Genomic DNA, 24,543 nt, shown 5'->3' with positions numbered 1-24,543 from the left:
TGCTGGCCTACTCTTCTTTGGCTCTTCTTAATTGTCTATGTGAGTAGCCTCTTTCACGGAAGCGTCTATATAGGCCATTGCTTTTTCTGTCTAAAGTCCGCTGGATTGGTACAATGCCTTTTAATAGGAAGAAGTGACCAATTGGAATACCATCCTTTAACCACTTAGGATGGTGGCTATCTGCTCTTAGTAGCGTGTTGGTCTCTTTTCCAAATTTGCATGTAGACAGGGAGCTTCCCTCAATTTGAATTCATAAGTCAAGCAAGGAAATCTGTTTTTGATCGAAGGCATAGGTGAGTAATGTTGTGGTTATTGTCATTTAGATCGCCAATAAACGTATGTAGGGACTCTACATCTACGCTCCATATCACTAACATGTCATCTGTACCTTAGCCACGTATGTACGTGGCCCAGGTACATCGGTGTGGTGTAAACAATTTCCTCCTCCCAGAGCCCCAGATGTAAACATGTATATGGCTGGGCCCATGGGGCTCCCATAGAGGTCCCCGCTTTCTGTTTATAGAATTTAGAGAGAAATTGGAAGAAGTTGTTTTCTAGGGCAAAGGACAACAGGTCGGTGAGGAATTCATTCTGGAGCCCACTTGCCGGGTAATATTTTTCAAGGAATGTTTCTACATCCCTAATCCCTCAATCATGAAGGATCGAGGTTTAGAGGGACTCCACATCCACTCGAATCAAGCATAGCTCCTCTTCTAAGGTAAGACTGGAAATACGAAGACATCTTTTAACATACAATCTAAGACTTGTCACCATTTCCTTCAAGAGTGAACCAAGATACCTTCCTGTCTTTTCCAATGGCCCTTTTACCACAGACACCATGGCCTCCCTGGAGATTTTCTTTTTCTAATTTATGAACCTTGCGTATTATATAAAATGTGGGTATGTTGAATTATTTTACACAAAGATATTTGAATTCCCGTTTACTTGGGTAAGCCTTCATCTTTATCCATTTTAAAGTTGGTATTTAGTTCTTTCACTAGTTCTGGAAAGGGATCTTATCATATGTCCTGCTGTTACCTAGCAGTCGTTTAACCACCTTCTCGTATGATTTTTATTTTTTTGTCCCTCAGGATGATGTTTCCTCCCTTATTACTTTGATTACTAAGTGTTTTGATTCATTACGCTCTCTTATTACACATTCTGACCTCTCATTGTTCAGTCCACTTTATTCAGGTCTGTTTGTACTATCTCAAGGAATAGGCTAATCCATTTATTTTTCCCTAGGGATAGCATGTTAGTGGACTTGATATTCTATGTGGCTTTCCTTCTATATATACACCCTTCTCTCCTTCTACTTCTAAGTTTTCCTCAAGCAATAATTTCAAGATTTCAAGCACCTCCTTGTCTTTTTCTTCATATGCGTCCCATTGGGGGTTTCCCTCCTGCTTTGTAGGATTCATGAATATACTTTGCAGAGGAACAGCGTTACAACTTTGTACACATTAACCTCTTGCCGACCTTCTCACACAGATGTACGTCGGCAGAATGGCACAGGCAGGCAAATGGGCATACCTGTACGCCCCTTTAAGTTTGCCGCCTATCAGGTGTGCACGTGCCTGTGGGTCCCGGTGCTCAGTGTTCGCCAGCGTCCTGTGATTGCGGTTTGGAGAGGTAGAATGGGGAGATTATGCTACAAATGGGGTCAGTGACGCTACCTATAGTGTGGGCATATGTTAGTTTATACCCTAAATTTTTCCACTAGAGTTTTTTTTTTGTAATAGTGTAATGTATTTTAGGGGAGTTTGGAAAATATGACATGTATAGTGATATAAAGAAAAACGGGGGCGTGGCTTGGAGCCGAGACGAAATGGCCGCTTGCTAGAAGAGCTCCGTCCGCGGGAGTCCTCTAATCAGCCCTTATACAGGAGCAACATCAGCCAGTGGATGGGGAAATCACGGGGACAGCGTTCGCTGTCCCGCTCGCGCTCCCCGAGGAGTTCCGAGGCGCAGACGGGGCGCGGAATACCGGAACTATTCCGTCCCCGCTCACGCGAGGCCGAGGCTTCATCTCGGGCCTACCCGGAGGCCGCATCTCCTTCTAGGAGTTCTACGCCGGCGGAGCTTTCCCCGCGAACGGAGGGATCGCCCAGCCCACATGCCAGACAGGCCCTCACAGTAGCAGACCTCCGGGATATGGCCACTGACATAAAAAACTCCCTCTCAGCAGCTATAGGGGAGCTCCGCAGAGATTTACAGGCCATGCACACCAGAATCTCTGGTGTGGAAGAAGTGTCAGCCCGCCATGAATCCGCCATCAGACAGCTGCAGCACACCTCCTCCTCCTACAACATGCAACTGAGAGATGCTAACAGGTACATGGAGGACCTCGACAACAGGGGGCGCCGCCACAACTTGAGGGTAAGAGGCATTCCCGAGACTGTTGAACCCACACGCCTGACTCAGGCCACTACACAGATTTTTAATGATGTCCTAGGCAGACCCCCGGATACTTCCCTGGACTTTGAACGATTACACAGAGCCTTGAAACCTAGGGGCAGAGATACAGACCCCCCCAGAGACGTTGTCTGCTGTTTAGTTAATTTTAAAACCAAAGAGGAAATTCTGAGGAAGGCTAGAGACAGAAGACAGTTGCTGTTCCAAGGCACAGAAGTAAAGATTTTCCAGGACCTGTCTCCCGTGACACTACAAAACAGGAGAGATCTGCTCCCCCTTTTGGAGGTTTTGCGCCGCAAAGGCATTCCCTACAAATGGCGATTCCCTTTTGGACTCTCAGCATCTGTTTCCGGTCGCACCGCCATTTTGCGAGTACCAGAAGAACTGAGCAGGTTCTGCGATGTATTGCAGTTGCCCCCGGTGGAGCTACCTGATTGGTACAAAGCTTTTCGGTCCACTCATCTCCGCAGATCTGACTCGATGGACACCATCCCAGAGAGAGATGATTTCCATTTCAGAAGACGCAGATCTTCGTCACCGGACCCGCTCCAGCAGAGAGATAGTGGAGACAGGGCCTACAATAGCCCCACTGCCTCACCGGCTCACAGGCGAGCGCGACCAGATGACCCCTAAACTCAGCACCATTTTCATTCTTTCAATCGGCAGGATCGTGTGCCTTGGTTCGTCCTGTTAGAGACTCTCATTTGCCTCAGTCGCTTCTCAGTAGATCTTCCCTCGCCCCCTCCCGAATTGGAGGGCCGAAGAGTCACAGTCATTGCTTCACTCACTCGTTTGCCCCCTTTTTCTTTTTTTTTTTTTTTTTTCCTTTCTCTGTGGGTTATCTTACTCCCCCCCCCCTCCAACCAAATTATCCCACGAGATTACAGCTGTTTTTACCTAACTTGATATGTTGCCGTTTTCAGTTGACGATTATTGAGCAAGTTTTTCAGGTTGGGGAGTTCGCGGATTGATTAAGTCCGCATACGTCAAGGCTGGATATAGCTAGCCAAGGGACCCCCCCTTTTTTTTTTTTTTTTTTTTTGTACCACCGCCTCCCGCCAACATGTAGAGGACGTCTCCTGCAAGTATTCATACGATTTGATATCACGGACCATTGTTTCTCGTATGGGATAGGCAGCGGAGTACTTCCTGCCTATTTTAAACTGCTTTGATGACTATGTGGGGGCGGGAGGAGGGGGGGCAGGGGTGGGAAATTGGTACGCTATGTGTCCGGTCCAGTATAAGATAGCACATAGAGTTACCAGGATGAGGGGGACTGTTAGATGCAGATTAGCTATTGTATTTTACATTTACCTCACGGCCTCACTTTCTGCATAAGCAGCAATGTTCCGAGGCGTTGTGCTGTTTTTGGGCCCCCTATTGTTGTTCTGTTTTATTTTTGTTTTCCTATTGTTGCTGTTTCACTGTTCTGTTTTTCACAGGCTACGTAGTCATGGTGATGCAACCTAACATTTTGTCCCCTCTTGCTTAGTATAGCGAGCTCCTGCCAAACCTACAGACGCCTTCCAAGGACTCCCGCTGGACCGAAACTGAAAGGACTTCTTCTCGGACGACCTTCCACGCACTCGCACGACAGACGGACTCTCCGACTGTTGACCCTTTCCGGACTTACCACACTAGGTCAGGGTAAGGTAGCTGTGCTACACATCCCTCCGGCTCTCTTTCTTCTTTGTTCCCTTTTTTCCCCTTCTTTCTCTCTTATTCTTCCTGCTTTTTTCCTCCCCTCTATCCCCCTCCCCACTCTCTCTCCTATACCCCTTTGCCTCTTCCTCCCCACATACTTCTCTTCGGCCTCCCCTGAACCGCACGCCACTTCGCGAGGGGCGGTTATCCTTACTAGCGCTGGGCTTACACCTTACACCTAACTATCCGCGCTCCTTCCCACCTGACTTTGAGGAGCCCGAATTGCGGATCACAGGGACTAGCCACATTTTCACAAGCGTTCCCACACAACCTACTTTACGCAACCATGTCCAACCTGACTCCTACACTAGGCCCCGATACTCTAAAAATTTGGTCTCAAAATGTGAAGGGCCTTAACATCCCAGAAAAACGTAGCCAGGTCCTTAACCTTTTATCCAAGCAGAAAGTAGATATAGCATTCCTACAGGAAACGCACTTCCGTGCTGGACAGGTCCCTAACCTACTAAACCGAAAATTTTCTACGGCTTACCATTCTACAAACCCCTCTGCAAAAACTAAGGGTGTCTCAATCCTCATCGCTAAGAATATCCCATGGCAGTGGGAGGATTTACTTATAGACCCTGATGGCAGATTTGTCTTTTTGAAGGGAACCATTCATAATAAACCAGTTACATTAGCGAGCGTATACAGCCCTAACACGGCGCAGGTCAGTTTCTTCCGAAAGGTCGTTGACCTTCTTACGAACTTCCAGGCGGGAATGACGATTCTGGGCGGTGACTTTAATGTGGTACTCCAACCCCTCCTAGACTCATCGTCGGGTACGTCCTCCATTCCCTATAGATCTCTACGACAGATCAGGACTTTACTACAGGCTCTTACTTTGCACGATGCTTGGCGCACTCTACACCCTACCACAAAAGACTACACCTTTTTTTCTGCACCACACAATCGGTATTCCAGGTTAGACTACCTTTTCATTTCTCAAAGAGATCTCCCTCTTCTCCAATCAGCGAGGATCGAACCACTCCTTTTTGCAGATCACAACCCGATCTCCATGCTCCTTACATTCCCGATTCAAAATAGGACCACGAAAATCTGGCGCTTGGACGCTTCCCTCCTTTCCTCTGAGATAGATCTGAATGCTATTTCCTCAAGCCTAACTCATTACTTCCAAGAAAATATCACACCTGGGATCTCTCCTATTACGATCTGGGAAGCCCATAAGTGTACTATAAGGGGGAAATTTATAGAACTTGCTGCACTGCGGAAAAAAGCGAACCAAGCCCTTATCTCTGAATTAGTCCACAAAATCCAACAGCTCGAACGAGCCCACAAACGCTCGTTAGCTCAGGCCACACTTCAAGACTTGACTGACACGAGAAAGCTCCTACAGGAAGCGTTGAACCGTAAATCCCACCGTAAGTTCATTCTTAACCAGAAACTGTTCTACGAACAGGGCAATAAAAATGGCAGACTTCTGGCCCAAGCCATTCGTACTAAGCGCTTGTCCACTACAGTTCACACCATTAAGGATCCAGGGGGCACGGCACACACATCACCGGAGGGTATAGCATCCCAATTCGAATCTTACTATAAAAGCCTCTACAACTTACACAACCCAACGTTTACTCCTTCGTCCCAAAAACACAGGGAAATGCTCCTTACGAACTTTTTGGAAAAATACAGCCCTGGAAAGATTTCTGGTGAACTAGCCTCTGAGTTGGATAATCCCATCTCTAAGCTGGAGCTCAAGCAGGCTATCAAGCAATTAAAACCGGGCAAAAGTCCGGGGCCGGATGGTCTGTCTGCCCCCTATTATAAAGCTTTCACTGAGATCCTCACTACACCCTTTCTGCGGGCCTTTAATTCCCTTAGTAACTCGGAACTACCATTCCATCGGCTCCTAGATGCACACATCACGGTCATCCCCAAACCAGGGAAAGACACTTCATCGGTCACCAGTTATAGACCCATTTCTCTACTCAATTCCGACATCAAGCTCTTCGCCAAAATATTAGCCAACCGCTTACTCCCAATCCTCCCCTCTCTTATCGGCAAATATCAGGTGGGCTTTGTCCCTGGCAGGGAGGCCAGGGATAATACTACCAAAGCCATCAACCTTCACCACTGGCTCACGTCCCGTAATGAAAGGGGTTTTTTCCTGTCACTGGATGCTGAGAAGGCATTTGACAGGTTGGCCTGGGATTATTTAGCTTCGGTACTCCGACACCTAGGTCTACCCAACAGACTGCTGACCTTGATCCTGTCCCTCTATACCACTCCCACTGCATCCATAAGGGTCAATGGCCACCTGTCAAATGCCTTCGACATCCGAAATGGAACAAGACAGGGATGCCCTCTATCCCCGATTCTATTTATCTTGACGCTCGAGCCTCTCCTTCGGCGCTTACATTCCAATGAAGATATTCGGGGAATTCAGGTAGCAGGACACACTCATAAATTAGCGGCATTCGCGGACGACATCCTTTTGTTCCTTAGTGAACCGCTAACGTCCATCCCTAATTTGCTCAAGGACTTTGAAGCCTTTGGCAAACTATCCAACTTGAAAATTTATTTTTCAAAGTCCAATGCTTTAAACATCACTTTACCTACCGAAATAGTTTCACAATGTCAAATAGCGTTCCCTTTCTCATGGAAACAGGACGCTATCACTTATTTAGGAATTCAACTTCCCAAGCATTTGTCCAACCTATACTCTAATAATTTCCTCCCGCTGTCACGCTCCATTACTGAAGATCTACGACGCTGGGACAAACCCCACTTCTCCTGGTTTGGCAGAGCAGCCATTCTCAAGATGAATGTGCTCCCCAGAGTCCTATATCTTCTACAGACAATTCCCATTCAAATCCCTGCCTCCTTTTTCGTGCTCCTCAAACGTGCGTTCACACAATTTTTATGGAAACATAAACGCCCGAGAATCAGTTATAATCAACTTACCAGCCCTAAAACCGCAGGAGGTATAGGTCTCACGGATCTCAAACTGTATTCCCTTGCCTGCCAAATGGTCAGAATCTTTGACTGGTCAGCTCATGGGTCAGATAAGGACTGGGTCTCCATAGAAAATGCTTTCTCGAACATCCCTGTCAAGCACACGCCCTGGATCCCCACTTCCTCTGTACCTAAGGCCCTGAAAAGCCACCCGCTAGTGCACGCTACACTGCTTAACTTTAAGGAAGCATGTAAAAAATTTAAGGTCTCATCTAATCCGGGGCCCCTCACGCCTATTCGGCTTAACCCCGCGTTCCCCCCAGGCATGTCTGTAAACTTCCTTAAAAATAACTGGCCACATGCAGAACTGTTGGCGCATCAGTTTTACCAAAATGGGGAGATCCTGGATTACTCGACTCTTCCGACAGATGGGGATATTCCCCCTGTTCCCAAATGGTCTTACTTCCAAATACGCCATTTCTTTAGAAAAGTTCACAGAGAGGCTGATCTCTCTAGACAGCTGACGCCTTTTGAGACTCTCTGCTCTCAAGCCGCGCCCAAGCGCCACCTAATTTCGGAGGTCCACTCGCTCCTCTCCCAGCCAGCAAGAAGATTGGGAAAAAATTTACATCATTACGCACAAAGGCTCCCTGAACGTACATACCCAAGAAAACAATTTTAAACTTATTTCTAGATGGTATCGAACACCGGCTTTAATTAACAAATATAACCCTGAGATCCCTAACAAATGCTGGAGGTGCTCTGATACTGACGGATCCCTACTACACATATGGTGGTCGTGTCCCCGTCTCCAGAATTTCTGGACCCAGGTGCATGGAATAGCTAGCTCCATTACTGACAGCCCTATTGATTTTACAGCAGCCCACATGCTCCTACACCACACTCCAATCCCAAACCGCTCCTATATGCACTCACTAGGCTTGCACCTACTCAACGCTGCCAAATTGTGCATCCCCATCCATTGGGGATCTCCCACTGTTCCCTCCACCTCTGACTGGTTAAAAAGGGTGGCTAAAATAGCTGAAATGGAGGAACTCATTTACATTGCCAAAGACTCACCGCACAAATTCGCACAGATCTGGGATAAATGGACGACTTTTCAAAGCTGTCACCCCTTGAGCTTAGGGGCCAACCAGACTAGTCTCCCACTTAGCGGGTGACCGCTTGTCTAAATTGGGTAACCCTATCTGCCTCGAATCACCCCGATCGCGCGGTCCCGGGATTTGTAGGCCAGCCCGCTTTATCGTTTTTCCCCCTCATTCTGCACACGGACACTTGGGGGAGCCCGGAGAGAAATCCCTCCTCCCCAACCGGGGCTCCTACTCCCTATCCCCCCATCCCCTTCTTTTTGGTCCTTCCTTTCATACCTGCTCTTTCCCTCTTTCCTTCTTTCATTTGACTTGACTACCCCCCTGTATGGGGTTTAGACTTTTGACGCAGACACCCATCCCGAGAACGGTTAACGACTTCGCACTGACTATGTGTACCCCTCCCCAGCCCCCTGCGCCTCTCTTATGGCTGCTGTTTTACCACCCTTCCTCCACTTCACTCCACTACTCACTGGGGTTCTTGACCGATTGCCATGGGAGACTGAATATCCCCGTGTTGAGCTACATTGTAACTGAACTGCGACCCCCTTACCGCTTCCTGTGCTTGCATTCGTGGTGAGGAAAAGGAGAGGAGTAGAGGCGTAGGGGACATAACATTGTGTTTAGTTTTAATAGGAGATGCTGGGTAGGACTCACCTCTGCTCTCCAATAGGTAACCTTGTCCGATTTGACTGTTCACATGTTTTATCTATGCCATTGTTATTGTCTGTGATACCAACTTGTACTTTTCTCATTTTGTACATCAAGTCTTACCTGTTATACCTCTTTCTTTGAAAATAAATAAATATTTTATGGAAAAAAAAAAAAAAAAGAAAAACACTGTACGCAATATGCGTGTGCTGTAATATATGTTAGTGCATATGATAACCAAATGTCCCCATAATATATAATAATAAGTTCCAAAAAAAGATCATCAAATAATCAAGGAATCGATCATCAAAAGGGCTCAAGTAAAAAAAGAAACTCAGATCCCTAACCAGAACAGGCTATACGTGACATGTAAATAATATACGATGTAACCAAACTATACAATGACTAGCGTGCAAATGCACAAAAAAATTGAAAATAATGGTAATGTCAGTGACACCTTAATAGTGCTCAAAAAAGCAAAATTGTGAAAAATATATACAGTATATATCTATATATTATATGAATTAATGTGCAAGAATCCAAATGAAATTATAAAGGTGACTTTTGTGCTCGTAGTATCTCCCCTCCAAGTGACTTGAGTGCTCCCCCTCAAGGGTCCCTACTCACCGAATCCTCACACCCCTACAGGGGTAGTATGCATATAACTCCACTCCCTCTGGCTGTACCGGCCCGGCTCCCTCGGCTTCAGGCTCCACTCTGCAAAACTCCAGGGATCAGGGCGTACACCTCTTTTTATTTATATATGCCAGATGTCTCCAAATCTGATTCTCATAAAAAACAAAGGATGGCTCCCATAGTGTAGTAATTGCAAAACTCAATTTCCATTTATTAAAAAATAATGAATAAAAACAAAAATAAAACCCGTAAAATTGTTTCCAGCAACGTCCATCCAGCTCAGTATAGCAATAAAAGACACTCCACTAGCTGTTGAACAGTATATCTGAAAAAATTGATATGATTTTATATATACAAGAAAAAATCTCCAAGCTATGTATGACAGACACCCATCCGGGTAAGTGGTGTCAGTGAGAGAACCTGATCAGTGAATGAGCGGTGTGCTATCCAGCTGCGTTCCACGCGATCGAGTCCCCGGAAGTGAGGTAGTGTGTTCGGCTCCATCATACGCATTTCGTCATTGACGGCTTCAGCGGCGGTGCCCTATATTTCCCTGTTCTACCTAGTGACATGACAGGGATCTACTGCTCCCTGTCATCGGTAGCAATGATCACTGTCATGTCAGTGGTAGCCCATCCCCCCTACAGTTAGAACACCTCCCTAGGGACACACTTAGCCCCTTGATTACCCCCCTAGTGTTTAACCCCTTCCCTTCCAGTGTCATTTACACAGTAATCAGTGCATTTTTATAGCGCTGATCACTGTATAAATGACAGTGGTCCCATAATAGTCTCAAAAGTGTCAGATGTGTCCGCCATAATGTCACAGTAGCTGATCGCCACCATTACTATTTAAAAAAATACTAATAAAAATGGCATAAATCTATCCCCTATTTTGTAGACGCTATAACTTTTGCGCAAACCAATATATGCTTTTTGCAACTTTTTATTTTTATTTTTTTAACCAAAAATATGTAGAAGAATACATATCGGCCTAAACTGAGAAAGAAATTAGTTGTTTTATATATTTTTGGGGGGCTGTTTATTATAGCAAAAAGTTAAAAATATTGTTTTTTTTTTTCAAAATTTTTTTGTTTATAGCACAAAAAAAACGCAGAGGTGATCAAATACCAACAAAAGAAAGCTCTATTTGTGGGCAAAAAATGCTCTGGTCAGGAAGGGGGTAAAATCTTCCAGGGCTGAAGTGGTTAAATTCATCCATCACATTAGCTGGTGAAAAGGACATCCCTCGTTGTAGTAGTAGTAGTACAGTGCCTTGCGAAAGTATTCGGCCCCCTTGAACTTTTCAACCTTTTGCCACATTTCAGGCTTCAAACATAAAGATTTAACATTTTTATTTTTTGTGAAGAATCACCAACAAGTGGGACACAATTGTGAAGTGGAACGAAATCTATTGGATAATTTAAACTTTTTTAGCAAATAAAAAACTGAAAAGTGGTGTGTGCAAAATGATTTGGCCCCTTTACTTTCAGTGCAGCAAACTCACTCCAGAAGTTCAGCAAGGATCTCTGAATGACCCAATATTGTCCTAAATGACTGATGGTGATAAATAGAATCCACCTGTGTGTAATCAAGTCTCTGTATAAATGCACCTGCTCTGTGATAGTCTCAGGGTTCTGTTTCAGAGAGCATCATGAAGACCAAGGAACACACCAGGCAGGTCCGTAATACTGTTGTGGAGAAGTTTAAAGCCGGATTTGGATACAAGATTTCCCAAGCTTTAAACATCCCAAGGAGCACTGTGCAAGGGATCATTTTGAAATGGAAGGAGTATCAGACCACTGCAAATCTACCAAGACCTGGCCGTCCCTCTAAACTTTCAGCTCAGACAAGGAGAAGACTAATCAGAGATGCAGCCAAGAGGCCCATGATCACTCTGGATGAACTGCAGAGAACTACAGCTGAGGTGGGAGAGTCTGTCCATAGGACAACAATCAGTCGTACACTGCATAAATCTGGCCTTTATGGAAGAGTGGCAAGAAGAAAGCCATTTCTCAAAGATATCCATAAAAAGTCTTGTCTAAAGTTTGCCACAAGCCACCTGGGAGACACACCAAACATGTGGAAGAAGGTGCTCTGGTCAGATGAAAGCAAAATCGAACTTTTTGCCCACAATGCAAAACGATATGTTTGGCGTAAAAGCAACACAGCTCATCACCCTCAACACACCATCCCCACTGTCAAACATGGTGGTGGCAGCATCATGGTTTGGGCCAGCTTTTCTTCAGCAGGGACAGGGAAGATGGTTAAAATTGAGGGGAAGATGGATGCAGCCAAATACAGGACCTTTCTGGATGAAAACCTGTTGGAGTCTGCAAAAGACCTGAAACTGGGACGGAGATTTATCTTCCAACAAGACAATGATCCTAAACATACAGCAAAATCTACAAAGAAATGGTTCACAAATAAACGTATCCAGGTGTTAGAATGGCCAAGTCAAAGTCCAGACCTGAATCCAATCGAGAATCTGTGGAAAGAGCTGAAAACTGCTGTTCACAAACGCTCTCCATCCAACCTCACTGAGCTCGAGCTGTTTTGCAAGGAAGAATGGGCAAGAATTTCAGTCTCTCGATGTGCAAAACTGATAGAGACATACCCCACGCGACTTGCAGCTGTAATCTCAGCAAAAGGTGGCTCTACAAAGTATTAACGCAAGGGGGCCGAATAATTTTGCACGCCACACTTTTCATTTTTTTATTAGTTAAAAAAGTTTCAAAAATCCAATAGATTTTGTTCCATGTCACAATTGTGTCCCACTTGTTGGTGATTCTTCACAAAAAATAAAAATTTGATATATTTATGTCTGAAGCCTGAAATGTGGCAAAAGGTTGAAAAGTTCAAGGGGGGCGAATACTTTCGCAAGGCACTGTATATGCCTTGGGGCCAGGGGGAAATTGGACAGCTTAATGATTTTCATATCTGATCCTTGTGTACCATCCATCGGTAGTTTCTCTGGCTCCTTGTTCTTGTACCCCCCCCCCCCTCCCTGTACACCAGTGTTTCTCAAATCCAGTCCGCAGGCCCCCCCAACAGGTCATGTTTTCAGGATTTCCCTCAGATGAAACGGCTGTGGTAATTGCTAAGGCAGTGAAACTGATCAAATCACCTGTGAAAAATAATGGAAAACCTGAAAACATGACCTGTTGGGGGGGCCTGAGGACTGGATTTGAGAAACACTGCTGTACACCGATTATTTGTTCGTCAGTTTCTGCTGTTGGGTTATTTTCTATTGGAGGTGTTGCTGACTTGTTGGAGGTGGTTTTCCGGATTCCTTTCTACCTCCGCCGCCCTTGATCTAAAAAAGTAACAGTTCTAATGGTAGTCTCCTCAGTGTCACTGTTTAACCCCCCTTCTTTTGAACCTGATGTGGATCTAAAGTTCCTCCTCCGTGATCTACTCCTATTACATCGGGTGGTAAAATTAAATATTTCGCCTCTATACCAATCTCCTAGGTCTCGTCTAAATTTTGATTGTTTCATAAATTTTAGATTATATTGTGTCTTTTTGACCTCCTTTTTGAGTGTTTAGTTTTGTTTCAAGAATTCAGCAATATCTTTGAAAGGATCCAGTCCAAGCGAGCTCTCCGTAATTAATTTGGATAGCTCATCCAATTGGATTCTTTCTTTCTCTACTATCAAGCACATCACTGCCACACCGTGATCAATACAGGTCACCTTCCATTTGTCAAGAAATCTCTCATTGTGGAGGTACTCTGCAGGTATCACTCTGTCCCTGAGTCCTCCCAGGACTATCTTATGTTCTATATATGTCTCCAGAAAGGATACAGCCCACTTTCTATTAAAATGTTTGGCTAATTGCTTTTTGTTTTCTTTGAAACCACTAGTAATCTCCTGACTAGGTACCGTTGTGTAATCCTTTTAAAAGGCTGATTTAAGTTCTTGGTCAATGTCATCGCCAAATGCCATTCCCCGAATGCTTCCAAAGGCACAATTGCACAGTAAATTAAATTAGTTTACCTAGGCTGCAATCTTAAAAAATAACCTTGTGAATGGATCACCAGCGATTTAGGTTAATATATAGTAAGAAGCAAAAAAAAAAAAGAGCAAGGCATAAATCATAGCAATATGTCCTGTCTAGCCTCAAAGCATACATAGAAAAAATACTTCTTCCCCAAGAAGGGAAAAAAGGAAAGAAAGGCTGCAAATTTCTCAAAAGTGGCTAAAGGGTTGGTCAATTCCTTCGTATTAAGAGGAATTGTACCAATACAGCTGACTTTAGACAGGGAAGCAATGACCTATATAGACTCTTCCATGAAAGGGGCTATTCGCTCAGGAGAGCCAAACAAAAAGTAGCCCGGTACTGATAGAAAAGATCTCCTCAAAAAGAAAAAATCAGAAAGATGGGATCCAATGAAGTACAGTAAGGGGTAGTTTACACTTGCTTCAAAACATGGCTTCGGACACGCTTTGTTAAAGCTCTCTGAATGCCGGTCAAAGCTCCTGTCGCTAAATAAAACGGTTAGCTTACAGTCCTGTTTACACCTTGCTTTTGCTTGGTGCTTCAATGAGGCTTCAGTGGAGCTTCAATGGGGTTTCAAAGAGCCTCTGGTGGGGCTTTGGTGAGGCTTCGTGGAGCTTCGGTGAAGCTTCAGTGGGGCTTTTCCTTAGACTTCTATGAAAACTTTGAAGTCGCTTTAAAACACCACTAGAGCTACATGGGGTATCATTTTTGAAGCAAGGACAAAACAAAGCAAAACCAAGGTGTAAGCAGGACTGTACACTAACCGTTTTATTTAGTGACAGGGGCTTTGACTAGCATTCAGAGAGCTTTAACAAAGCCTGTCCAAAGCCTTGTTTTGACGCAAGCGTAAACTAGCCGTTTAATGTGTGTTGAAGCCGAAGAAAGTGTAAGGGCCCTAAGAGATATTCTCTACAAACTTTGGGGTATCCTAACCAATACACCAGGTCTAGCAAACATAGTGGGCCCAGCCGCAAAGATGGTAGGTAGGAGAGCTAAGAACCTAGGAGATTTTCCAAGACACAGGGAACCTGGCAGTTGTCAGAATACCAAGGGTATTGCAAGGGTAAGTTTCCATGTGGACATTGCCAGGTTTTCCCCATGTGGATAGAACATATTTAACGATGCACTGGGTGAACAAAGTTTTCAAATAAAGAACCTCATGAACTGTGCCACTACCAAAGTCATCTACATGTTGACTCTTCCTTGTAACAAGTTCTATATAGGGAAAACAAAACACTAGCTTAGGATACACATAGGTGAACATAGCCTGGAAGGCATGCAGGTTAAGGGCATCTTTTCACTGAAATACTTTGAGTGTGCATTATGGTCGAGGTCTTGGGTGACGGGAAACGGGTATAAACAGAGATAGATGGAGGGATTGGGGATTGAGATCCTGACTGCATCAATTGGTGGATTTAGATTATGATTTAAATTTGAAATACATTTTTAATTCAATGAGGAGGGCAGTGTTCGGCGGAGTGAAGGGGGGCTCAAGATTGGTTGCAGCAATGAGAGTGGATGAGGAAGAGCCTTTTTGAAAAGGGTTCAGTCTAGTATTGTATGGTAGGGGATGTGGGTGTTTGGTTAAGTGGGTGAGATGGATCTCTTTGAGTCGTGTATAAGTCCTTTGGGTCATGGAGTGCCCATAAGTCCGGCAAAGGTAGATACCTCAAGGGTGTAGGGAGCATTAATGTGATAACTATGGACATTCACGTAAAAACTTAAACATCATTAATATAACCGATTATAACTGCTATGAGACTTGCAGCCACTTGAAAGGCTGTATAATCTTAGCTCATTACCCCACATAGTAAAGAGTGCTTGGCCTCTTCTGAGGCAAGAGTGAGGGCTTCCAGGGAGATATAATTTCCCTTTATACTTTTTGCTTCCTCACCATCTAGTTAAGAGGGTGGGGTTTGAAAATCAGGAGCGCTTATGTATTAGTCTCCCCTTGAGGTCCTTGACTGTCTTAGAGAATATTGGCACAAACACAAAGTATTACAATACAACCTAATGAACAACGTGGTGAAAGATTCAAAGCAGGCTAATAATAATAGTTTATGACCCTTTTGTACACTTTTACTTGTTTACCTGCTCCTGGTTGATTGCTAAACAGAGCCGTAAGCATGGATACCATGAGTATAAAGGCCCATTTTTGCTATCGTTGTAAAAAAAAGGGGGTGGGGTATAACCTGCTCAATCGGGTAAAAAAGAGGGGTTTATGGGTTGCCATTGTGAGTAATCGGTGGGGGTATCAGCAGTTCAGGAGGTAGGTGAATGTGCGATTGGGGGCCGAGGGATGCAGCCATAGTTCAAGAAATGTTCAGGCAATCAACCAAAGAAGTCCCTTGGGTCGGATCTGCAGGAATCACTGGGGTCATCTTGCCCTCACTTGACTTTCAGCCCATCGCTCCAAGGGATTGGATAATTTCCCTCTTTACCGACGGCTCTGGTAATTGGGGAAACGTCCGGAAAGCAGCGGGAGGGGGCACCTCTCCTGCTGCCTTTTAAAAGTGATCATGGGGTGAATCCACCGCTGGCACCACTTTTATTAGGCGTCAGATCGCCCACTGTTTAAAAAAAAAAACATACTACCGTAACCCTGGTATTTAACGTCAAAGCAATGACGTGTGTGTGTGTGTGTGTGTATGTATATGTGTGTGTGTGTATATACAGTGGTGTGAAAAAGTGTTTGCCCCCTTCCTCATTTCCTGTTCCTTTGCATGTTTGTCACACTTAAGTGTTTCGAAACATCAAACCAATTTAAACAATAGTCAAGGACAACACAAGTAAACACAAAATGCAATTTGTAAATGAAGGTGTTTATTATTAAAGGTGAAAAAAAATCCAAACAATCATGGCCCTGTGTGAAAAAGTGATTGCCCCCTAAACCTAATAACTGGTTGGGCCACCCTTAGCAGCAACAACTGCAACCAAGCGTTTGCGATAACGTGCAATGAGGCTTTTACAGCGTCCTGGAGGAATTTTGGCCCACTCATCTTTGCAGAATTGTCCTAATTCAGTTACATTAGAGGGTTTTCGAGCATGAACGGCCTTTTTAAGGTCATACCACAACATCTCAATAGGATTCAGGTCAGGACTTTGGCTAGGCCACTCCAAAGTCTTCATTTTGTTTTTCTTCAGCCATTCGGTGGTGGACTTGCTGGTGTGTTTAGGATCATTGTCCTGCTGCAGAACCCAAGTTCGTTTCAGCTTGAGTACACGAACAGATGGTCGGACCTTCTCCTTCAGGATCTCTTGGTAGACAGCAGAATTCATAGTTCCTTTTATCACGGCAAGTCTTCCAGGTCCTGAAGCAGCAAAACAGCCCCAGACCATCACACTACCACCACCATATTTTACTGTTGGTATAATGTTCTTTTTATGAAATGCAGTGTTCCTTCTACGCCAGATATACTTGGAGACACACCTTCCAAAGAGTTCCACTTTTGTCTCATCGGTCCACAGAATGTTGTCCCAAAAGTCTTGGGGATCATCAAGATGTGTTGTGGAGAAATTGAGATGAGCTTTGATGTTCTTTTTGCTCAGCAGTGGTTTTCTCCTTGGAACTCTGCCATGCAGGCCATTTTTGCCCAGTCTTTTCCTGATGGTGGAGGCATGAACGCTGACCTTAACTGAGGCAAGTGAGGCCTGCAGTTCCTTGGATGTTGTTGTGGGGTCTTTTGTGACCTCTTGGATGAGTCGTCGCTGCGCTCTTGGGGTAATTTTGGGCGGACGGCCACTCCTGGGAAGGTTCACCACTGTTCCATGTCTTCGCCATTTGTGGATAATGGCTCTCACTGTGGTTCGCTGGATTCCCAAAGCTTTGGAAATGGCTTTATAACCCTTTCCAGACTGATAGATCTCAATTACTTTCTTTCTCAATTGTTCCTGAATTTCTTTGGGTCTCGGCATGATGTGTAGCTTTTAAGGATCTTCTGGTGGACCTTACTGTGTCAAGCAGCTCCTATTTAAGTGATGCCTTGATTGTGAACAGGTGTGGCAATAATCAGGCCTGGGTGTGGCTAGAGAAATTTAACTCAGGTGTGGACAACCACAGTTATAGTATGTTTTAACAAGGGGGGCAATCACTTTTTCACACAGGGCCATGATGGTTTGGATTTTTTTTCACCTTTAATAATAAACACCTTCATTTACAAATTGCATTTTGTGTTTACTTGTGTTGTCCTTGACTATTGCTTAAATTGGTTTGATGTTCCGAAACACTTAAGTGTGACAAACATGCAAAGGAACAGGAAATGAGGAAGGGGGCAAACACTTTTTCACACCACTGTATATATATATATATATATATATATATATATATATATATATATATATATATTGTGGTAGTACGGAATCTCCAATCCTGGGACCGGGTTTTGGGAACAGCCAGCAGTCTGGCTGGATGATTGCACAGGTGTGTCTTGGGCTTAAAACAAAGCCAACACCATGGTTCTGGGCTCCACCCTCCCGAGGAGTCCAGACGAGTAAGGGAGAAGTGTGCATGTCTGCACAGGTCGGTCTGTCAGAGCAGACAGAGGGTCCAAGCTTGTGGGCTGAAAAAGAAGCTAGTAAAGAGTGCTGAGGTACTGGGTGTACAGGAACTCTGTTAAAGAGCCAAGAGGGCTGCAGCAGAAGTCTGAGCAGCAGTGCTGCTAAAGAGAGCCAGGTGGCTTGGTATTTTTGGTTCTATGTACATTATTGCTGTGGCAGGCTGAAACCCCTGTGTGGGCAACTATTTTGTTATTGGACTTTTCTTTCTTTAATAAAAGTGGGCCTACAAGCCCTTAAAACGGCATATCTGGCGTGGACTCAGCTCACTGGTAAGCTCTACCTTTAAGCTAAAATAACCTCCAAATATTACAAGTGGTGTTCGAATGCGGGCATTAGACGGTGGAATCCGGGTCCTTGCTCTACAGTAAGTTCAAGTCAGGAACTATTGGCTGTGTGTGGAAGTGCAGCCAGGCAAAAGGCATTGCGTGTTGCAGGTGGTGTACCTGTGAATGAAAAGTAAAAATTTTTTTTTTCTTGCTATGAACTGTGTTTGTGTGCATGAGACAGCACAATCAGTGTGTGCAATGTGCAGGTGAGGAAAGCTTGCATGAAGAGAAAAGCAACTTGCTTTAAAAGAGACACTTTCATTTTCCGGGACTGTTTAAAGTTGCTCTGGAGTCTCTAAGTATGGGGCGGTCAAAGCTCTTAAAAGAAGCCAGGTTTGCTGAAATGAGAGACAGAGCTCTGTGGTTGGAGGGGATGTTACCGCCTGTACGAGCCCCATACATACCTGATCAGAGTTTATCAAGGAGAAAAAGGGCTGGGGTTGTCCCTAGCAACACTGGTGCAATGAGTGCACAGGTGACTGCTGTTATGGAGAGTCCACCAGCATTTGAATCTGCAGTGGATTGGTGCAAGCGGCATTTAGCAGCACTGAACCAAGCTACAGAGGAAAGGAAGCCAACCCTCAGTGCAAGGGGAAAGCCGCTGGATGTCCATAACTGGAAAAGGGCTGTTGTTGCCCCTGGCAAAGCTGATGCAGTTAAAACAGCTATTGTGAAAGATGTGAATGTGTCACAGTATGAGACGGGATCCAGCAGAGAGAAGCCCATGCTATATGCAAGGAGCGAGGCTGATCAAAGGCTGAGGATGAGAGTGGTTGCCCATAGCAACGCAGAGGAAGCCAGTCGGGCTGTCTCTGTACCATGGGCTATGTCTAATAAGGATCGTGGAAAGTGGCTTAAGGATGAGCCAATTTATCATGTTGGAGAGAGCCAGCAAAGTTCTGCTGGGAGAGTGCGGTCTCCCATGGCAACCGGAGTGAAATTTATGCCTGAAAGGAGCTGCAGTAGAGGTTTGGTTCAGCGTCCCCACAAAGAGGCCTGTGCATTCCGGCCAGCTGGGAATCACCAAGAGAGAATCGCTTTGGGAAAAAATCGTCCAGTACCATGCCTGGAATGTGGCCAGCTGAGGCATGGCAGGTTTTCTTGCCCTAGGTTGTGGAATACGGCTGGAGATAATGTTACTGAGAAAAAAGTTTTGTCTGTAGGCCCAGATTCCGGTGAAAATATGTTTGCAGTCACCCCTAGCAACAAGAAGTTTCCTGTGGTGCCTGCAGGGGGTGCTAAACGGTGGGAGATGCCTGCTGTAGTTTCATCCCATGGCCACCAGGAGGAGTTGGCCAGTAAAAGTGCAGCAGAGGACTGGTGCATAAGACGACGTACTCAAATGAAGATGGTGACCCCAACTACTGCGGTGGGTAAGACTGTCTTTAATGAAATGATGGCTGGAACTGCTGATTTCATGTATAAAAGGACTGGTTATGAGACTGTCCATGATGATGTGAGAGTGACCCCAGTTAGTGGGGCCACTGAATGTGCACTTGAGAATGACTTTTCCCTATATAGTGGGAATGCAAGGGTTAAAATCCAAATAGAACCTGTGTTGATGACTAAAAGTGTTGTGTCTAATGACTATCAGGCTCAAGTTGACCATGGGCTAGGACAGCCTACAAATGCGAAAAATGCTATAAGTGTTAATGTTAATGAAAAGTTTAATGCTGTTGGGAAAACTTTTGCTCTGAAAGAACCTGGGGTTATCAAAAATGGGCCGTTGCCTGTAGTAACTGGTGGTAAGACAGCACAGTTGTCCACAGGAATCTCCAGGGAACTTCATGTGTTGGAGTCAGAGGTTGCCCTGGACAACTGCGATGTCACCCTGGTGGGACAGAATGGAACTGTACCGTGTAATGGTAATGTGTTAGTGCAAGCTGCTAGTACTAAAAATGTGCAGGTAAATGGTGGATTAACACAACCTGTGAAAAATGCAAAGGTGTGTGAGGCTTATGAAATGCAAGCTGAGCAAGGTGGTGAATATGGTGTATTGCAACCTGTGCTACCACAGTCTGACGTGATTTACAATGACTGGTGTAATGAGTCTGCAGCTAAGCCAGTCTGTTCTTATGGGTCTCCTTGGGCAGATGGGATCGGTGCTGAGGAGTACTGCAGAAGGGAGCGCACATACAACAGATTGGGATAGTTGGAGCAAAAATCTTATCTCCCTGATAGATAAGGCTTTTATGCACAAAAATAAGGTGGACACGCTTTCTGCTGGGCCAGCAGGAGGGGCTGCAGAACAGCCTGTACCTGAGGGCGCGGTGGCTGCTGCAGGAGTTAACCCTGGTGAGCAGGATGAACCAAATAAGGGCACAGCAGAGACATTGTCTGTGACCCACAAAACTGAGGTTGGCATGGAGTGTCAACGTGACGTCACTGGTAATGTTCTGGAGCAGTTCACTGATGCTGAGCCTGAGAAGTTGGGTATGAGTCCAGCACCTGGCAGCGCTCTGGTGGAGCACCAGGCCGTGTTTACCTCCAGCTGCGAGAAGGTTCCGTTAACCGTCGCAACTTTTCAAGTCTCAGCAAGTGAGTCTCTCTGCATCCCCAGTGTCATGAAAATCCCCAGGAAGGACTTAGGTCTGGAGTCAAGGGCCTGGTTTATAACCGAAGCATTAAAAGAGATGCTTGAACTTTGGGATGTACAGCCAATCTATACTAGTGTGTCTCCTCCACAGTCTGATGGTCTGGTACTGCGGAGTACCTCTAGGTGGAGCACTGTATGGCAGGCTGTACAGAGCAAAGCAAAACAGGACAGGAATGGTTTATTCCTAAATTTGCTACTTTTGTTAAAAGTTGCCGCTACGTATGCTGCTAGATTAGATCCAGAAGTAATATTTGAGACAGACGTTGGAGAAGTTGAAAATAAGCCTAAATTGCCTGTGGTTACACCTCCTAACAGCCAGATGGGAAGCATTTCTGCTGCTATGGTCCAGTGTGGTGCTGGTCAGTTGGTGAAGGGCGTGTATACTGCACCAGTAGAAAAACCACATGAGGTGGAAGGGCCATGTGCGGAACTGAAAGCAGCAGAGATCCTGACCAGGGCTCAAACAAAGGTGGTTAAAGAGACTGGGGTCCCCAGTCCAGTGCTTGGTTTAGGTGACAAACCTAATAAGGTCCCCGGGACAGGGGAATGGGCAAGGAGCGTGGTAAAAATTGTATGTGGATACGACGAGAGCTTGCCTGTTCCGGTGGATAAAAATACAGGTAGCATCAGAACGGGTCAAGTGGTAGGACAGCTGCCTGCAGAGTGGGTGAACCCAGGGGAGGTGGCATCCTGTGAGGTTCCTGTGGGTGATGGCGGCCCTCTGGTATGTGTGCCCTCTGCAGACTCTGCCCTAGCAAATGTTGGAAAAAAAGGCATTGGTGACATGTGCAACATTGAGAGGTCTAATGTTGGTTTGAATATGTCTGTCAATGATGAACCAAATAATGTGTTAATGGTACATGATAATGTGGTGTCCAAAGGTACAGGTAAACCTGGTAATCAATTAGTGACTGCTGAGTCAGGTACCAGAAATAAGAGGTGGGTTTCCGTTCTAAACACTATAGAAATAGGCCCCCTACAGTCTCAGAACAGTACTGCTGAGAGAGTGTTGGGGAAACCTGGGAACCTGAAGCGTGGAGGCAGAAGGGTTGGTAGGAAGACCAACGGGAACCCATTAAGATTTCAGGAGAGGAAGTGCTTATGGAAATTCACTCGGAAGAAAAGTTGGGAAGGTCGCATCAAAGCTCATAGCAGAGTGACAGTAAGGCTTAGAGGGAGACACCAAAGGAGGCATTGGGTAGAGTTCTCCGTTAGGAGAAGCGAGGTTGGACAGGAGGGTACTTCTGTAAATGGTATCTGGCACAGAGGTGCCAAAAGTAACTTGGGTGTTCCGCCCTCTGGGTCGAAACAAAGGGGGGGGGGATATGTGGTAGTACGGAATCTCCAATCCTAGGACCGGGTTTTGGGAACAGCCAGCAGTCTGGCTGGATGATTGCACAGGTGAGTCTTGGGCTTAAAACAAAGCCAACACCATGGTTCTGGGCTCCACCCTCCCGAGGAGTCCAGGCGAGTAAGGGAGAAGTGTGCATGTCTGCACAGGTCGGTCTGTCAGAGCAGACAGAGGGTCCAAGCTTGTGGGCTGAAAAAGAAGCTAGTAAAGAGTGCTGAGGTACTGGGTGTACAGGAACTCTGTTAAAGAGCCAAGAGGGCTGCAGCAGAAGTCTGAGCAGCAGTGCTGCTAAAGAGAGCCAGGTGGCTTGGTATTTTTGGTTCTACGTACATTATTGCTGTGGAGGGCTGAAACCCCTGTGTGGGCAACTATTTTGTTATTGGACTTTTCTTTCTTTAATAAAAGTGGGCCTACAAGCCCTTAAAACAGCATATCTGGCGTGGACTCAGCTCACTGGTAAGCTCTACCTTTAAGCTAAAATAACCCCCAAATATTACAATATATATGTGTATATTATATTATATATATATATAAAGGGCGGTTAAGCTACTTCTGCAGAGAGGTTTTCTAATTTCATATTATTTTGGGATTACAGGTGAATGGACTGTTACCAGCTTATTGCTGGTGTTCTCAAGGTTTTTTTTCTTTCAATTTTCTGCTTTTCTTTAACCCTCTTGATGTTTTTTTTTTTTTTTCCATGCAGGAATTGATAATTTATCACATTTTATTGTTTTTGGATCTTTTGCTCATTTATCTTGACATATCACAACCTTTATTGTGCATTTGTTATGTCCTTTATAATGGGAATCATTTCACTGTTGTATGATGATCCTGATCTGTATGCCTTTTTGTATTTTTACTTGTGGTGGCTTAATGTTTTTTTTTTTTTTTTTTAATCAGGAAAAAAGTTATGTCTATACGAGTTTATTCTCTCTTGAAGAGGAGATTAAAGCGGGATTCCACCCTAAAGTGGAACCTCCGCTGATCGGATCCCTCCCCCCCTTAGGGGGGAGGGGGGTGAAGATACCTGTCAAAGACAGGTATTTTCACCCACTTCCGGGCATAGACTTCCGTGGGAGTCTACGCCATTTCCTGCCCTGCCGCGCTGTCTGCTGGGACACACACTGGTCCCAGTGACAGCGCAGAGATTTCCTATTGCGCGGCTCGCGCATGCGCAGTAGGGAACCGGCAAGTGAAGCCAATTCGCTTCACTTCCTGATTCCCTCACCTAGAATGGTGACTGCAGCAGCCGAGAGCCGAGCGATCGATCGGCCTCGGCTGCCGGCATCGCTGGAACCCGGGACAGGTGAGTGTCCATTTATTAAAAGTCAGCAGCTGTAGTATTTATAGCTGCTGGCTTTTAATATTTTTTTTTTTTTGGTGGAATCCCTCTTTAACCACTTCAGCTCCGGACCAATAAACACCTTAAGGACCAGAGGTCTTTTTGCAATTTCGCACTGCGCTGCTTTAACTGGTAATTGCGCGGTCATGCAATATTGCACCCAAACGAAATTTGCGTCCTTTTCTTCCCACAAATAGAGCTTTCTTTTGATGGTATTTGATTGCCTCTGCGATTTTTTTTTTTTTGCGATATAAATGGAAAAAGAGCGAAAATTTTGAAAAAAAAAGATATTTTCTTCTTTTTGTTATAAGAAAAATCGAATAAACTAAATTTTAGTCATACATTGAGGGCAAAATTTATTCAGCCACATGTCTTTAGTAAAAAAAATGTCAATAAGCGTATATTTTTTGGTTTGCGCAAAAGTTATAGCGTCTACAAACTAGAGTACATTTTCTGGAATTTACACAGCTTTTAATTTATGACTGCCGATCTCATTTCTTGAGGTGCTAAAATGGCAGGGCAGTACAAATCCCCCCAAATGACCCCATTTTGGAAAGTAGACACCCCAAGGAAATTGCTGATGGGTATGTTGAGCCCATTGAATATTTATTTTTTTTGTCCTAAGGGATTGAATAATGACAAAAAAAAAAAAAAAAAAAATTTTTTACAAAAAGTTGTCACTAAATGATATATTGCTCACACATGCCATGGTTATATGTGGAATTGCACCCCAAAATATATTCCGCTACTTCTCCCGAGTATGGGGATACCACGTGTGTGGGACTTTTTGGGAGTCTAGTCGCGCACGGCACCCCGAAAACCAATCACCACCTTCAGGATTTCTAAGGGTGCAAATTTTTGATTTAACTCCTCACTACCTATCACAGTTTCGAAGGCCATAAAATGCCAAAATAGCACAAAACCCCCCAAAATGACCCAATTTTG

At 44.9% G+C, this 24,543-nt stretch overlaps 1 protein-coding gene across 4 annotated transcripts in view; it reads left to right on the top strand.

The window, feature by feature from the left end:
* The window catches only part of CPPED1 (calcineurin like phosphoesterase domain containing 1), a 625,662-nt gene that overhangs the window by 408,656 nt on the left and 192,463 nt on the right, over positions 1 to 24,543 (top strand). Inside the window, exon 4 of one of the 4 annotated variants that reach the window (XM_077448912.1) lies at positions 3,913 to 4,056. The exons of 2 other annotated variants lie outside the window; for them this stretch is intronic. In XM_077448912.1, the coding sequence (XP_077305038.1) occupies positions 3,913 to 4,056 (144 nt within the window). Of the gene's footprint in view, positions 1 to 3,912; positions 4,063 to 24,543 lie in introns of all 4 variants that reach the window. One more of the 4 variants, XM_077448911.1, reaches the window with a different exon arrangement.

The sequence above is a fragment of the Lithobates pipiens genome, unplaced genomic scaffold (genome assembly GCF_037356315.1).
Source record: "Lithobates pipiens isolate NorthernLeopardFrog02 unplaced genomic scaffold, aLitPip1_a1.2 Scaffold_22, whole genome shotgun sequence".
NCBI lineage: Eukaryota > Metazoa > Chordata > Amphibia > Anura > Ranidae > Lithobates > Lithobates pipiens.
This window is presented reverse-complemented; position numbering and strand designations above follow the sequence as displayed.